The 15,890-nt window shown below is 35.7% G+C and overlaps 2 protein-coding genes across 4 annotated transcripts in view; one reads left to right on the forward strand and one right to left on the reverse strand.

Annotated features, from left to right (window-relative positions):
- LOC110096620 (sister chromatid cohesion protein PDS5 homolog A-B) overlaps nt 1-15,890 on the forward strand; it is a 184,686-nt gene that overhangs the window by 38,095 nt on the left and 130,701 nt on the right. The window contains exons 11-12 of the mRNA XM_028697710.1: nt 6,984-7,163; nt 9,134-9,279. Coding sequence (XP_028553543.1) covers nt 6,984-7,163; nt 9,134-9,279 — 326 coding nt within the window. The remainder of the gene's footprint in view (nt 1-6,983; nt 7,164-9,133; nt 9,280-15,890) is intronic.
- Nucleotides 12,149-15,890, reverse strand: part of LOC114580375 — a 29,770-nt gene continuing 26,028 nt past the window's right edge. For 2 of the 3 annotated variants that reach the window (XM_028697644.1, XM_028697643.1), the window contains exon 2: nt 12,149-14,145. In XM_028697644.1, coding sequence (XP_028553477.1) covers nt 12,917-13,678 — 762 coding nt within the window. In that variant the 5' untranslated portion in view covers nt 13,679-14,145 and the 3' untranslated portion in view covers nt 12,149-12,916. Of the gene's footprint in view, nt 14,146-14,803; nt 15,180-15,890 lie in introns of those variants that run through there. The other variant, XM_028697646.1, reaches the window with a different exon arrangement.

The raw sequence follows: 15,890 nt of genomic DNA on the forward strand, positions 1-15,890 counted from the left end.
ACGATGAATGAGAAGAACAACAAGGAGAAGGAAGGAAGAAGGTTCATTTTTAAATTTTTTATAAATGTGCTTCCTAATTCTTCATTTAATAAGTGGGAATATTAAATTGAAGATAAAGGAAGAGATTGAAAGCAAGGAGAAGGAATTTTTGGAGAAAAAGAGGAAGGATTTTGAAATTTTAATAAAATCCCTATTGTAAGTTAATTTTCTATCGTGTAATTGTTATTAAATTTTATTATTTAAATCAAGTTTTCATGACAATTTTATTGTACAATTTTAGCGATTTTGGAAAAAAAGATATCAGAAGTTGTAGAACTTCGATTCATTAAATTTTTTTTTTTTTAAAGTTCGATACATTAATAATTCAACAAGGATAAGGAAAATTGAAAATTGAGGTTATACCAATGATCAAAGATTTGAAAGATCAAATTGGGTTTTTACGGAATCTATTTTTATTGTATTTTTTTCTATTTTATTTTATAAGGAACATGTTATGTAAATGTTTTAAGAGTCATGAATTGTTTTGGAAACTATTACATATGGAAGAAACGATGTATATGAAAGTATACGAATATGTAAAAGAAAATGCATGTAAAGAGAATTCATACAAAGGAAAAGGAAATGGAAAGTAAATCTACTAATCATTTATATATATATATATATATATATATATATATATATATATATATAAATGATTAGTAGATTTACTTTCCATTTCCTTTTCCTTTGTATGAATTCTCTTTACATGCATTTTCTTTTACATATTCGTATACTTTCATATACATCGTTGCTTCTATGATTGAATATAAAAGAACTTATTCAAATTATAAGGCTGATAATATATGAAAGATGTATGTATATGAATTTTGTATTAAGAAAGAAATAAACATATGAAGATGTATATATATATTGATATACATGTGTTACTGTTTTATAATTAATAATGATTACCTACTGAGTTTACATGATAAACTCAACCCACTAAATTAATGTTTCAGGTATATCTCTAAAGAATTAGAAATGACAGAAAAAGAAGAGTATATTTATAGAAGATGATGCATTAAATTATGACTGATATAAATGTTTAATTTTGACATAGATTGAATAAAATATTTTTGAAATTAGTGGCTTTTTAGTTGCTTTGAGAAGTTGTATGTTAATTTGTTTATGCTATGAATTAAACTGTTACTATCATCCGACTTTTTCTTCCCACCTTGTTAGTCGGAGCATTCAAGTCACGTCATGGCAATCCAAGTGCTATAATAATGTGTTTGCAATTCCCCCATTGATGCAGGTTTTATTTGTGAAGAAATTTCTAGTATAAGTTATAGATGGTTCAGAAGTAGAGCATCTGACAGAAAATTCTTATTTTTCCCTCGTTACAATGATTTTTTCTCTACAACTTCTCTATTCACCTTTATCAATTCTATTTGAAAGAGGTGATCAAAGCGTCAATGTCAATATAAAGTGTTTGCTACCATCTTGTTGACCCTTGAAATTAATCCCATGTTCAATGTGGTGACATCCAACGTGTGTGCCGATCAACTGAAATCCCGCCTCAATGTCGAGTTCGACATACCCCTGAGGTTGCGTGAAATCACCCGAGACGTCGTTCTCTTGCAAAGATAACCTCCACTACGCATTCAAAACTTTGAAATCATTGAAGGTGCACACTTCGTTCGCAGCTGGAACTGACGACAAAAGCGATGAACTACGAGCATGCCGACATGTGAACTTCTTCGAATGACCTCCAATTATGAAACATATCACACAATTGCATTCATAACTTCAAAATTAACTAAGAATGATCTCTCACGATCAACCGTAGTGGAAGTGGTCGAAAACATCAAATCATGTGCACCGTATTGTGCAAAATTGCTTGAACATTTTTTGTTCCCAAAATGTACTACCTGATCGCGTCCAGAACATCTCAAGTGCTAAGAAAGGATACTTATATTGCCTCGGCGAACATAGCGTCCGAAGACTATGTCAACTCCAACATGCTCTGCAATGTTAAATAGGTAGTGACAAATATTAGCTACAACCTTAAGTATTTCTTTCTTAAAAATCATAATTATGAGTGTCAAAACCCAAAAATGATTATATATTAATTTACTTATATCTTTTGTTAGTGCATTCTTTTGTTGTGGTAGCTCCCCAAGTTTCTCAAAAGTTAGATCAATACATTTTGCAGCACAAGAGACCAATAAATCCTTCATTTTTTCTATAAATTTGGCCCTGGCGGCCTTATAAGACTAGTATTATTTGTTACCACGTGAACCATTAAATGCTCCCTAATCTCTTCAATAGCACCATCAAACATTCCAAAAAGAAACTCAAGCATTATTTTGTTGATCAGATGCATTGATGGACTTCTATAGCACTATGCTATAAGGGTTATTGATCAAAATATTTATCAAATCTATGCCCTTTACATCTGACCATCTATCAGACAATACGGCAACAACTTTTTAGCTCTAAGTTCTCTTAATTTCCTCAATACCTCTCTCACTATTTGCTAAATTATCTTTTAAAATGTTTGTCCTCAAATCATTTACGAATGGAGGTTTCAACCGTTGCTCATATGGTCCAATTGAACGGATCATGTTGTAATAAAATGAGAGTTTACAACGTTAATCGGGATACCATTTTCATAAAAAAATCTTCCTACATCTATGCATACTTGTATTCGGGTCTCCTTGGCATTCTTTGGGGTGAGCTTCTATATTGTAGGCATGTCTTCCCGTCTTTCTATTATGTTTTTCATGTATTGATCCATGAGACCCCTCACACCCGTACATTACATGGGATGCAATGAGGAAGATGAATCCCATTATTTTGCTAGCACTCATAGCATAAGCAAAATTCAGATATTTGACAAATTTTAATTGATCAATAAGTATTTTATTCTAAAATTTGAGTTCAAGGCATCATCATCAAAGGGAGCGACTAGTGAGGCCTTGGTGGATAGCAGGGCTACTCACAACTTCATCTCAAATCAAGTTGTGAACTTGTTGGGATTGAATATAGTGGAGATGGGGAGCTTTGGAGGCATGCTGAGGATAGGGAAGGTGGAAAAGAGTAGGGAGGTGTGTAGGAGGTTGGTGATGACACTTTAGGGCATAATGATATTGGAGGATTTTCTTTCCCTGGATTTAGGAACACTGATATGATCCTATGGATGAAGTGGTTATAGATGATTGGGGAGACGAAGGTGGATTGGAAATCTTTGACTATGGAGATTCAGGTGAAGGGGAAGAGGGTGGTGTTGCGTGGAGATGACAGCCTGTACAGAATCATGATTTTACTCAAAATCATGGTCAAAGGTGATATAGGGAAGGGGGCTAGGCTACTTGGTGAAGCTGCAAAACTTTGAGAAGGTTTGAGATTTAGAGTCGGTTATGGTTTAAAATTGCGCAATAAAAGGCGCGCCTGAAGGCGCGTCTCAGCGTAATATGGTCCCTTTAAGCCTCAAAGCCCACGCAATAAGTTCAGATTTTGAGGCTTACGCCACAAGTTTACTGAGGCGCCTTGCCTCACATTTTTGAGGTGTCGCCTCTAAAAAAAGGAACCTAATATATACAGTTCGGACGCTCAATTGCTGACGTGGAGTCCTGGATTGCCTAGTGAGATGTTGACGTGGCATCAACATTTAAATCCTGGTAAAGGTAAAATGGCAGAAAAATTTTAAAGTATACGCGCTGTTTTGGTTTTCAACTTCCAGCAAACGTTTCAATGATTCACTCCAGAGCAATTTCAAGGATTCACTCAGTTCCTTCTCAGATGTTGTCACCTACCAAAGAGAAAGGTAATTTGCTTTCTATTCAAGTTCTGCGTATTTTATGTTTATGCTATGCGTAGGTGTTCAGGGTTTTGAAGTTCTTCCTATTTTATGCTTACGCTATGCGTATGTGTTGCTTCTCGAAACTTTTTAAATGTTTGATATTTTGATGCCATCGTATTTTCTCTGTATTTAGGGTTTATGAATTTATGTTGAAATTTAAAACCTAAAGATTAATTAAATTTTAAGTTTTTAACAATTAAACCCTAAACTTTTAAAATATAGTAGTTTGTGCCAATTTTGTGCGTAGGATGTGCGTATGCTGGCATAAGCACTTAGTACTCTATGCGTATATTGTGCGTGCTTGTGCGTATGATGTGAGTACTCTATGCGTATGTTGTGCGTGATCTTTGTTTATGTTGTGCGTACTTTATGCGTATGTTGTGCGTTTTTTGTGCGTATCTTTTTTACTTATTTTATATGTTTTTATTTTTTTATTTTTCAAATATCTGTTCGTCCAATTACCTATCGTCTATCGATGTTATGTTTTCGACTTTTCGAACAATCTGTGATAATTTTGCTCAGTAAATTTTTCCTGAAGTCGTGGATACATTGAAACGTTTAAAGATCATACAATTTTTACAATTTCTTGGGTTTGAGCAAAATGACCCTCTTATTTATGAGCTGATCTCAAGGTGGAACATTTCAAAGCAATGCTTTATTCTAAAAGGTCAGCCCATTCCTTTCATTGCTGATGAAGTGGCCCTTCTTAGTGGTCTGCCAAATAAAGGAGAAAAAATATCATGACTTTCCTTAACACATACTTTAATTACATCATTAGAAATTAAGACAGACATGCTGGAGTTGAACAATCAACCCCCCCCTCCGAGACTGTTAAAAACATTTATCATGTATTTATGTTCAAATTTACTTTTTCAACTTAACAACTTTAAAACCCCTTCAGTTGCTTCAAAAAATAACAAATAATTTATATGATTTTTGTCAATAAACTGGGCTGGTTCGATTAGAGAATTTTTAATTGGAGTGTTTAATAAGGCCTCCTCCAAGATTTCAAATAAGAAGCCAGCAGGTTACATCAACGGTTTTGTACCTCTGCTAATTATGAGTGCTAACTGCTATGTGCTAAATTCTTTCAAAATTTTATTTAATTTTTATAATTCATTTGCTTAAATTTTTTTTCATCTTATGCAGATTTGGTTCCTAGAGTATACTTCTTTTCATACTCCTATGCATGTTGAAAAAAGGCCCAGTTTTCTATGATGGGCCAATGATATTGTATATACTATAGAGGTGGTGACTGATTTATTTGTTAATATAACAAAAAGTCAGATTTTTAATGTCCTCTAGGGAGTTTTTCATGTTGAAATTGATTTGGTTAATGTTAAGAAATATCTATCAGATAGCCCTTCATCCCCTGATTCCCCTCATGAAATATCCACCCATCAAACCCCCAATCTCCCCATCATATCCCACCTCCTCAGCAAGACCCCCATTAATCTTCTCAGCAACCACACTTTAGTTTTTCTGCTGAAGCAATGAAATTTCTCCAAGAAAAAATAATCAAATCCTGCCATGAAACCTGTACAAAACTCTTTCTTGAATTTGAAGGTAGGCTGAGCAGAAAGTTTGAAGATCTAGCTAAAAGAGTTGAAGTTATGGAGGTCAAGCTCAATAATCACATTGATCAGAGTAAAATATTTTCTCAGAAATGATCTGTTAGCTACTATTTCCATCTTCCAATAAGAAATATAAATCATATATTCCTCCCTCCAGCCCTAATAAACTAATCCCCTAAAATGAGCCAATCCCATCTAGAAATGAGTAAATCCCAACTGAAATACAACTAATTTCATACACAAATTCAAATGAACCAATACCAGTAGATGACATTTACTAATTCCTGATTATGTAAATGAAATAGTAAATTACAAAGGTATTCCGAGTCTGAGTTCTGAGAAGAGAGATTTTTTGTATGAATGCTTGAAGAAGTTTAAGCTAAGATAAAAACTGCAATTGTTAGGAACTCATAATCCTATTAGTTTTGCGTATGGTATGCGTATGGTATGTGTATGGTATGCGTATGGTATGCGTATGAATTTCTTGAAGGCGCTTACCTATGGGTCCGTTAGTTTGACTTGTTGCTACCATCCGAGCCGAAGCTCTTCCTTCCCGTGACATCACCTTGCTCGCCTCCCTCTTCTCAGATGATATACAAAATTTCTAAACAAGTCGTTGGCCATGTCATTCAGCACATTACCATCAATCCCCTCTTGTGTTAGAGCTCGCCTAGAGATTTGACCAAGCACACTCTCCCTTGTCCACTTGACATTACTTGCCTTGCCCGGAAATAACTCGTTGGAGCCCTTCTTTAGCTAGTCAAGACGCAACACGTGTCAAGGGTGATGTGTAGCAAATTTGAAATGGATGTCATATATTCTTTCACTTATTTTTTTTTTTTTTTTGGGGGGGGGGGGAACAGGGAAGAGATGGGAAAATCACCTGTCCAGGGTGGTGGTGATGAAACACCGCAGAGTCTCACATCCTATATCTCTTCCTCTTAAAGTGTCATCTTACCCAGCAAGACTTCTGCCTCTAGCCACGAATATCCAACACATTCTTAATTTTGTCAATTGGGACCCACCAGAGTTAATCTTTCGTCCTCTTCCTTTTCTCTTCAATATCACCCAATGGATCTAGGTGATTCCTTTATTAGATGCTTTTTTTTGAAATATATAAATTTAGAACATATTTTAGAAGGAAACACCAAATCAATTCTTATCACTAATATTATGTTATATTTCTAATAATAATATTTAGTTGTATTCGTGAAATCTCGGCTTCACTTGGTATTATGATTATACTTGAAATTTTATGTTATTTATTATTATATATTTATCATTTATTTGTCCGTAGCTAGTTTTCAGTTGATGAAATTGATCTAAATGGATTTGATCATTAATCTTAATTAACTGTTATTTTGATGTATTTTATTGGCGTGGATGCTCTCAAATACCTTTTTAATTATTTTTTATAATTACTACATTTAATTAGTTAGATTAATTGAGCTTTGGCCTAATTAATCTCACATAATTATTTGTTTTTTATCTTGATGATTTTTGCGGTATAACATCTCACTTGTTTCATCATCATACTAATGTTTGATGATTCTTTTTTTCTTCAGGATTCTTTTCTTGAGAGGATTGGGAAAAAGCATCCGGATAATGAGTTTTTCAGGATCTTTTCTTTGAGATGCTCATATACAATATTTAATGCAGAGCTTGTTCAAAGTATTTTGGAGGATATTTTTTCCAGGCAAGGTAGCGGAGATAAAAGTGTGGAGTATTCCATTGAACTTTTACTAGTGAGTATTTTATTGCCTTTTATTATTCTAATCAGCTTTCGTGGTGTTGAGTTCACAACCATATTTCTACACGAGATCAATTTGTTTTAAGTTATTTTGTCCAGTGAGATAAAAAGTAATTTGCTTGCACTTTGATTTCCATTTTTTTGTACAATGCACTAGCTTCATCATGAAATATAGGTCAATTTGGGCTACGTCCCAATGCTCTTTGGTTTATAGGATCTTTTTTCTTATTGGTTAACACACTTTCCCATAAAACGGGTTTAAGGGGCAAAGAAAAAGTAGTCTTTGCTCCTTGGGACAATTTGGGCTCAAGATTGTTACTGGAAGTTCGACAACCTTAACAATTATCTAATTGATTCTCTGTGTGTTCTTACTTGAGTCTTGTCAGCCTTGTTTATTTTTTTGTTTTTCACTGTTAAATTGCAAACTGTACACATTGCAGTTTTTTTATGTTCAGGCTAATAAGGTTAAAAAAAAATTGTTTTTCTACTCTCAATTGAATTTTGTCTATATATAGGAGAATAAAAACACATCAGAATGGAGATGAGATATAACAAGACAGATTCTCAATTGTGAGAATATATTACATACTAATGAAAGAATTGTAGAGAATGTTCTCTTTATTGGTTTTCTAATCGGTGCGATAATACTCATCTTCAAGCTGGGCATATATCATGAAGTGCTTGCTTGGTTGAAAGATTAGAGAGTTCAAGTGGTACTAGAACCTTTGTATAGGTATCTTCTACGTATTCTTCACTAGAAACATGAATAATGATCTTTTTTTGATAGAACAATATTTTTTGACAAAATGATTATATATACATACATATATATATATATATATATATAAAATGAGAAAAAATTGAGAGAAATGATGAATGGTAAAAAAAAAAAAAAAATCAAAATCTAACTTATAGAAACTTATTTAGGGCCGATGGCTCACTCGACGGAACGCACAAGGAAGAATCGCATGAAGACGGTGCGGCTGCTCGCGGCGACGACGCTGCTCGAAGGGGCGACGACGCGGCTGCTCGCGGCGACGACTGCTCAAGGAAGAGTCGCGGAATACTCTTTCGCTCCAGTGAAAGCAAATAGCAGAAATAATGCGGGATTAGGGCGGAATAGGAGTGAACCGGTGCTTATGCCTTATGTTTTTTATTTTTTATTTATTTAAAATATGAAATAGCCGGACACGCGTGTCCGGCTTAAGTTTTTTTTTAAAATTTCTGGACATGCTCAAAACGTGTCAGACATGTGTCCCCGCCGTGTCGGGCTCGTGTTCGTGTTCGACACGTGTCCGACACTGCACTGCCTCTTAAAACGGAGTGTCGGTGCATCATAGCTTGTATTTATACAATAACAACAACAACATCAATAACAAGTCTTTATCACACTATGTGGGGTCGGCTACATGAATCATTTTTCTCCATTGTGTCATGTTAAGAGTCAAATTCTCATCTAAATCTAATAAAGAATGGTCATTTCTAATATTTTCTAATCAAGTCTTTTTAAGTTTATCTCTATCTTTCTTAAATTAAGTCAAATTTAATATGTCAACTTTTCTAACCGGGTCATCAGAAGGCCACCATTTTTTGTGACCAAACCATTTAAGGCGACTCTCTCTAATCTTATCAACTACTGGAGTTACTCCAACCTCTTTTTACTTGCATTTATACAAAAGAGAGTGAGCCACTGGAAAAAAGCATCTAGTAGTAATTAACTGCAATTTGTTCGAACATTACGAATTCCAAAGTCCGGTAGTGCAGTAGTTACAGGCTTTGTAGCTCGTCTAATAATTTATACTGATGTTAATGTGCCCTCTGATTTATTAACTTTGTTTTTTGTTACTTATTTGCTTCTTTTCCTGCTTTTGTTGTCTTTCTTTTCTTTTTACTTATTTGCTTCTTTTCTTATGAGGAAAATAGCTGTTCTACGTTAACAACTGTAAAATCTTTTTCCTTGCCTAGTTTATCGTTAAGCTGTTTCCATCACTGCTGAAGGGATCTGAGGATTTGTTACTGAAGTTATTTTTTGATACTTCTGTCTTTTTAGCGAAAGAAAAACTTCTTCACATCTTAGCTATAGCCGGCCATCATGTTCCTATTAAACTCAGGTAATTGTATCATCTCACAGCTTAAGACTTCTTTCTTAGTTTTTTTGTTTATTTCACTAGAGTTTATGTGTGTCTTTATTCTTTAATTTGTAGAATTTATTGTCAACCTGAATGTTTATCTGTAAGAAAGGCTCAAGAAAGAAAAAATAAGTAACTTGATCTGCCAAATTTTATTGCTAGCTAAGCAACTTTAAAAAAAAAACCATCTTTTTTTCTTACAGTGATGTAGTGTAGAAGTCTTATCTCTTTGTGCAATAAACTTTTATTCTTGCTTCTCTTAACTCTACAATCTTATGTGCTACGAAAATTCCTGCCAAACTAATATAATAATATGATTATATTCTCTAGTGAAATTTCAAAAAGTAAATTAGATGTCAGATAATACACTATGGAGACATTTCACCATAATTTTGTTAGAATGTTATGGTCTGGTTCAATATTTTTTATCACGGCCAGGCCCAGTAGATCAAACTAACGAGGAAAAAGATGGTCGGATGATTGATTGAATTTTCATTTTTTAAAACTATCTCCGATAAACTTATAGAGGTACCGCCTGAACACCCTTTTCATCAGTGACGGGAATATAGCAGGGGCGCTGCTAAGCCCAAACGACATCACTAGGAACTCATAATACCCTCGTGTGCCTTGAAAGCTGTCTTGGAGATGTCTGTGATGGGAAAATCAGAGCTTGGAAAGTCTATCAGAGATGTGGCCATCAATCTACAACCATGATTGAGTCGATGTACTTCTGAGTCGTATTATGCATTTTTCTTTATTATTTTATGTTGTATTTGTTTTATTAGTGTTTCCGCTTTTACCTTTTACTTAAGGGAGGTTGTATGTAAGCTCAAAGGGCATCGTCTTCTTTTTATTTTGTTGATTCATTTGCACGAGGCTATATATAGCCCTATTGGTCTCTTTTCATGTCAAGGAATGAATGATGAAATTTTTCCCTTGCTTGATTTCTTTGCGAGATCTTGAGAGTGTTTGAGAGAGAAATCTTTAGGAGAGGGAAATCGGAACACCCACCAACCATGGAGACAGTTGGGTTCGTTGTTTCTCTTCATTATCTCTTTGTCCTCCCTCTCTCATCTCCTAGATGCCGGCCAAGGCCTTCCCCAAACCCTTAGCCGTCGGCCACTTAACTTCTCACCACCACCCGCCAATTAAACCCCCTCCACCACCCAAACCACCGACCAAACAAACCCCCACCATCACCCCACCAAAATTCCCCACAAAGCCCACTAAGCCGCCGGCCCCATCTCCTTCCTCCTCCCTCCAAAATTGAAATCACCACTTGAATACATTCCATAAATGATTACTTTTAATTTGGGAAGGTTTAATTTCAAATTTCAAAATAATTTGAATTTGAAAATTCTTTCCTAATTTAAGAAATCTAATTTAGGAGGGTTCCTAAATTAAATCCTTTTGAATTTCAAATTTGATTTGGATTTAATTAAACCTTTCCTAGTTCCTAAACCCAAATTAAGAAACCTTAATTTCTCTCCCCTCAATCCCTCCTAACCCATGATGTCGCTGGCCCCATAATTAAATCCCTTAGGATTTATTTCCAAATCTCCTAAGCCCTCTCTTGGAAACATTTTCTAATTCCTATCCACCTCCTTTGATCGAAATCTTCTAGGCCCCACTTGTTTAATTTCTTGCCAAAGGAGATTCTCTCCTTTTGGAATTAACTTCAAACCCCTCCCTCTCACCTTTGCCGCCGGCCCCTCTCTCCCTTCCCCCTTCCTTGATTATTTCAATCAAGGGATTTAGAAGGAAGTTGTTTGAATTAAATTTCCTTCTGCTTAAATCTCCCAAAATTTGAACCTAATTTCCCAAAACCTCTTTCCTTGGCCGACCACCTTCTCTTACCTTCTCCTACTTAGATTCTTGAGAGAAATCTCTCTCTTTCAAGGGAAAACGGTAAGGACAACAAAGGGTCACCTCATTCAACACTTTAACACAACGAGATTGATGCATGGCAGGTCCTGATCTTTATTACGGCCTTGCCTATGACGAGGAATGTTTCGTTCACATCCTTCACTCCACTTTCTTCGACGTCAATCCGAATAATGACAACACCATCGACGAATACTTGGAGCGTATTCTAGATACTCTCATAGAAGCCATAGATGAGCAACTTGGTGCTGTTCAGTGGTGGATTACTTCCAAACCGTGACAAAGGTTTTCCAATCTTCCTACTGTTGTATTTTTGTAATTTAACTCTCTCTTGTGATTTGATTTGATTCATGAAGGTCTTGTTCACCTGTCTCTGCCAAGCCTAATAATCGTTGGAATTGAGCTTAGCCTTCTATGCCTCTAATCTCATTGTTAGCGTAGGGATTTTGTTTGAAAGCTACTTAATTTGCGTGCTATTGTAATTCTAGGTTATTTTGATAATCCAAGCATTTGACATGTGACTTGGCCTAAGCGTAGTCACTCCTTTCACGTTTTCTCTTATTGTTTTGATTGCTAAAAGTTTTAATCTTAATTATTTTATTCAAGAAATTGTGCAAGTTCCTTTTGCATTCATCTAAAGCGTTGTAGTCCTGCATTAGTCTGTCTCTCTCATTTTGATCTAATGGTAACCAGACTTCAAATCCAGTTTGGAGAACATCACAACTCCATTCAGTTCATCCAAGAGCTCATCAATCATAGGAATTGAGAACTTATCCAGACCTGTCTCTTTGTTCAACGCTCTATAGTCCTCAAAAAACTGTCAGCTCCCATCCTTTTTCTTGACCAGTTAGATTGGATTAGAGAAAGGACTCACACTCGGCCAGATAATCCCAGCCTATAGCATTTCCCAGATTAGTTTCTCAATCTCATCCTTTTGAAATTGAGAGTATCGGTAGGGCGTAATGCTGATGGGTGACACACATTCCCTCAAGGCGATGGCGTGCTTCTGTTCCCTCAGTGGTGGAATTCCTTGAGGCGACTGAAACAACTCCTGAAATCGCTGAATTAATGGTAGTATGGAGAGGGGTTTGCCCCCTCTCTCCACTCTAGCTCCCTCCAAACTGTGCAACTCCACCAAATATCCTTTACTCATCACTTGTATATTCCTCACCATGGTTTTAAGAGAAACCATGGATTTATATGCAATGCAAAGTGCAACATTCATTTACAAAACATATTATTCATTGATTGGTTCATTTCATTTTCATTCATTGTTCATTTCAATTTCATAAAAAAAAAATTCATTGTAATTAATTAAACTACTCACCTGTAACCACATCAGGAGACCCCTTAGCTTCTTGCTGGGACAGTCTATAGACTCGTGGCTGAACATTCTGACGAGTCTGACCTTGAGAAGGAACAGAAGCTGTAAACTCCACAGCTCTTGGTCTACCAGCTGTTCTCTGAGCATTATTGCCTGACCTCACATCTGTAGTAGATCGCTGACCCAAAAGAAGACAAGATTTCGCCATGTGCCCAGGCTGATGGCACCAGTAACAAGTATTAGTGCCTGAGAGGCACTCTCCCTTATGCACTCCCCCACATTTACTGCACAATGTAGCAGTTGAAGCACTGCTATCAGAACCACTGGATCTGGGCTTCTTCCAAGTAGAAGCTCCTGACTGAGAAGACTGGTCATCTGGGAAGGGTTTGACCTGCCTTCCATCTTCCTTTTCTAAAAATCCCTCCTCTTCTGAGTTGCCAGCATATCCATCTCAATCCTTCTGGCTCTTTCCACAAAAGTAGGGTAATCCTCAATTCCAAAAGGAATGAGAGGCTGTCTAATCACATCCTTCAATCCATTCAGGAATCGGTTGCACTTCTCTTCAGCATCAAGTATCAGGTGTGTGGCATACATGGATAACATCGTGAACTCTGCCTCGTACTGAGAAACAGATCGGTCTCCTTGAACCAATCTGTTGAACTTGTCCTGCATCTGTCTCCTGGCTGACTTAGGTACATACCAGTCTCTGAATACCTTCACAAATTCCTCCCAGTAGACTTGGCTGCTTGGTCTTCCTCCAAATGTTTCTTCTAACTGACTCCACCACCTCTCAGCCTCGCCATCAAATGCATAAGCAGCCAATGTCACCCTCCTTTCCTCAGGGCAAGACATGCCCTCCAGGATCTTCTCAATCCGCATCAGCCAGTCTTCTGCTTCTATAGGTCCGCCACCTGAAAATAGTAGAGGCTTCATATCCTGAAACAACTTCAGGTTCTTATCCATAGGCCTGCTTCCACTTCCACTGCCACTGCCCTGATTTTGGGAAGTCTTAATCATCTGAGTCATCGCCTCCATCATCTGCGCGAAGGACTCCATAGTGTCGTTTCTTCGAGGTTCTGCTACCTTTGGTAGCTCCATCCCTTCCTCCATATTAATGCCATCAGTAGCATTCTGCTCAGGGTCTATACTTTTGAGATAAAACACATCAATCATAAGTCACAAATAATTATAAAATTACACTTCATACACATTCTAAGACTCAATCAATCATCCTATAGGCTCTTTCATTAATCAGTATTAAACGCTTGCTCTGATACCACTCTTGTCACGACCCGACCCGGCTAGACCGAGTTAACGGGGCGGGAGCAAAAAAGGTCGTACAGAAAACTATAATAAAACATAAACAGTTCTAATTAAAAACTTTAATTAGACAACATAATCATCATCCAGTATAAGAAAAACCCACTAACAACAATAAACTCAGATAGTTCCAACCAGTTCAATTGTCTCAAGATCATTAAAAACTTTCAACACATCATTACATAAACTTCACTTACTGTTCATACTCAGTTACAAACTCAAACTTAGACTTAAAACATAAAAATAAATGGAACCTTTCTTCCTCCTGAGGTCCCCTACGACGATAAGTATAAGGTCGTCGTGCAGCCATTACTTCTCTCCTGAAAAATATTTCCACAACGAGGATTGAGCCAATGCTCAGCAGGTAATTCATAGCAAAGTTAATTTCATTAGATGCATAAATTAAAAATATTTACAATTAGAAACTAATTCATTTAATTAAACAAGTCATAACATAAAATGTCATTTTTCTTTTCCATAAACATTGATATCCTTTCATTCTTTTCTTTAATCTTTTTCATATGCAATGCAAAGTGCAAAATGATTATGCTAAATGTATCACCCGTCCCGGAAGTACCCCTTTTTCGTACTGATCAGGTACGCAGTCAAATTTTTTTGGCCATTTCCTTTTCGATTTGGCTTTTACAAGCCCCATTATCATTTGACTTTTGTAAGCCCCTTTACCATTACCATTTTGGTACTTCCGGATCAACATGCAACATGAAAATTTTATTCCATTTAAATCTTTTCGTTTCCTTTCAATTTCCTTTCATATTTATTTCATTTATTCATATACCTTAATTTCTTTTCAAGAATGCATGAAATGTAAGCATGAAACTGTAGGGTACTTTAAAACATGAATATCAAAACATTTGACAGTAAATAAAATATTTGACAAGAAAATAATTACATGAAATTGCATTCTAAGCATAAAAATTTTAAAGCACTTATAAATTTAACTGGGTTCTGAACACCTACCTCAAAGCAATTACGGTACGTCACTTCGACAAAGTCTTTCACTTCACACCTTAATGATCACCACCTAAAAGTTTATAAAGTAAACGTGTCACATCAATAGAAATCAACTTTCCTAAGTCTAATTGCTAAACCTGACATTTTCCCTTAACCATTCCTTACGACATTTAAAGGATATTTAATTAAATTAATTTGAATTTTCGGATTTAATAAATACCTAATTTTAAAAAATCTATAAATCTTCAATTTCATCAAATCATTGTTTCAAAATTGGTCCTTAACATATATTAATAATAATATAATAATTTTCGGATTAAAAAAATCATGAAAATTAGTGAAAATAAAGTTTTAGTCCAAAATCAAAATTTCTGCATTAAAATCATTCCCAATACCCTTAGAAATAATTTTCGTATAGGTGTTTTACGAAATTAAGTTTTAGGTAAAAAACCCTAACTTATAAATCTCCAAAAATCTCCTCAAATCTCTATGTTTTTATTGCCAAAACAATCCTCTAAATATTCCTTAAAGATTTCGTAAAGAGATTTCGAAGAAATTCCAAAATTTTATAAAATCCAAGAATTTTCTTTTCAAAAAATCTAGAGATCGAGAGGGATTCGTTTGAAAAGAATCATACCGGAGTAACCCTCTCGTCGTCCTCTTCGATTTGACCTAGAAGTTTCGCCGGAAGATCGTCGCCGGAGTGCCCTCACGAAGCCGCCCGTCGCCCCTTGCCCGATGTCCGTCCCTCTTGTTTCGTGCGGTTCACGCGTGAAATGAGAAAGAAGGGGTTTCGGTTTGTCTATTAAGAGGAATTGGGGTTTGCTAAATGACTATATTACCCTCACTTAAGCAATTTCGGTTTAAGAAACGATTGAGGGTAAAATGGGTATTTAGAAACTTTAAAAATTAATAACTCTCTAATTAGGCAAAATTATGTTTAAGTTCTATACATCAAAATGCTCAGAATTTCGCAAGGGATTTTCTAAAATTAATTTCGTTGAATTCCGTTAACGTTGAAAATTTCACTAAATTCTCGTCGCGGCGCTTTAAAAAGCGTGCGAAGCCTAAAATAGCATTTTCGGGTTTTACA

The sequence above is a fragment of the Dendrobium catenatum genome, unplaced genomic scaffold (assembly GCF_001605985.2).
Source record: "Dendrobium catenatum unplaced genomic scaffold, ASM160598v2 fragScaff_scaffold_989, whole genome shotgun sequence".
Classification (NCBI taxonomy): Eukaryota; Viridiplantae; Streptophyta; class Magnoliopsida; order Asparagales; family Orchidaceae; genus Dendrobium; species Dendrobium catenatum.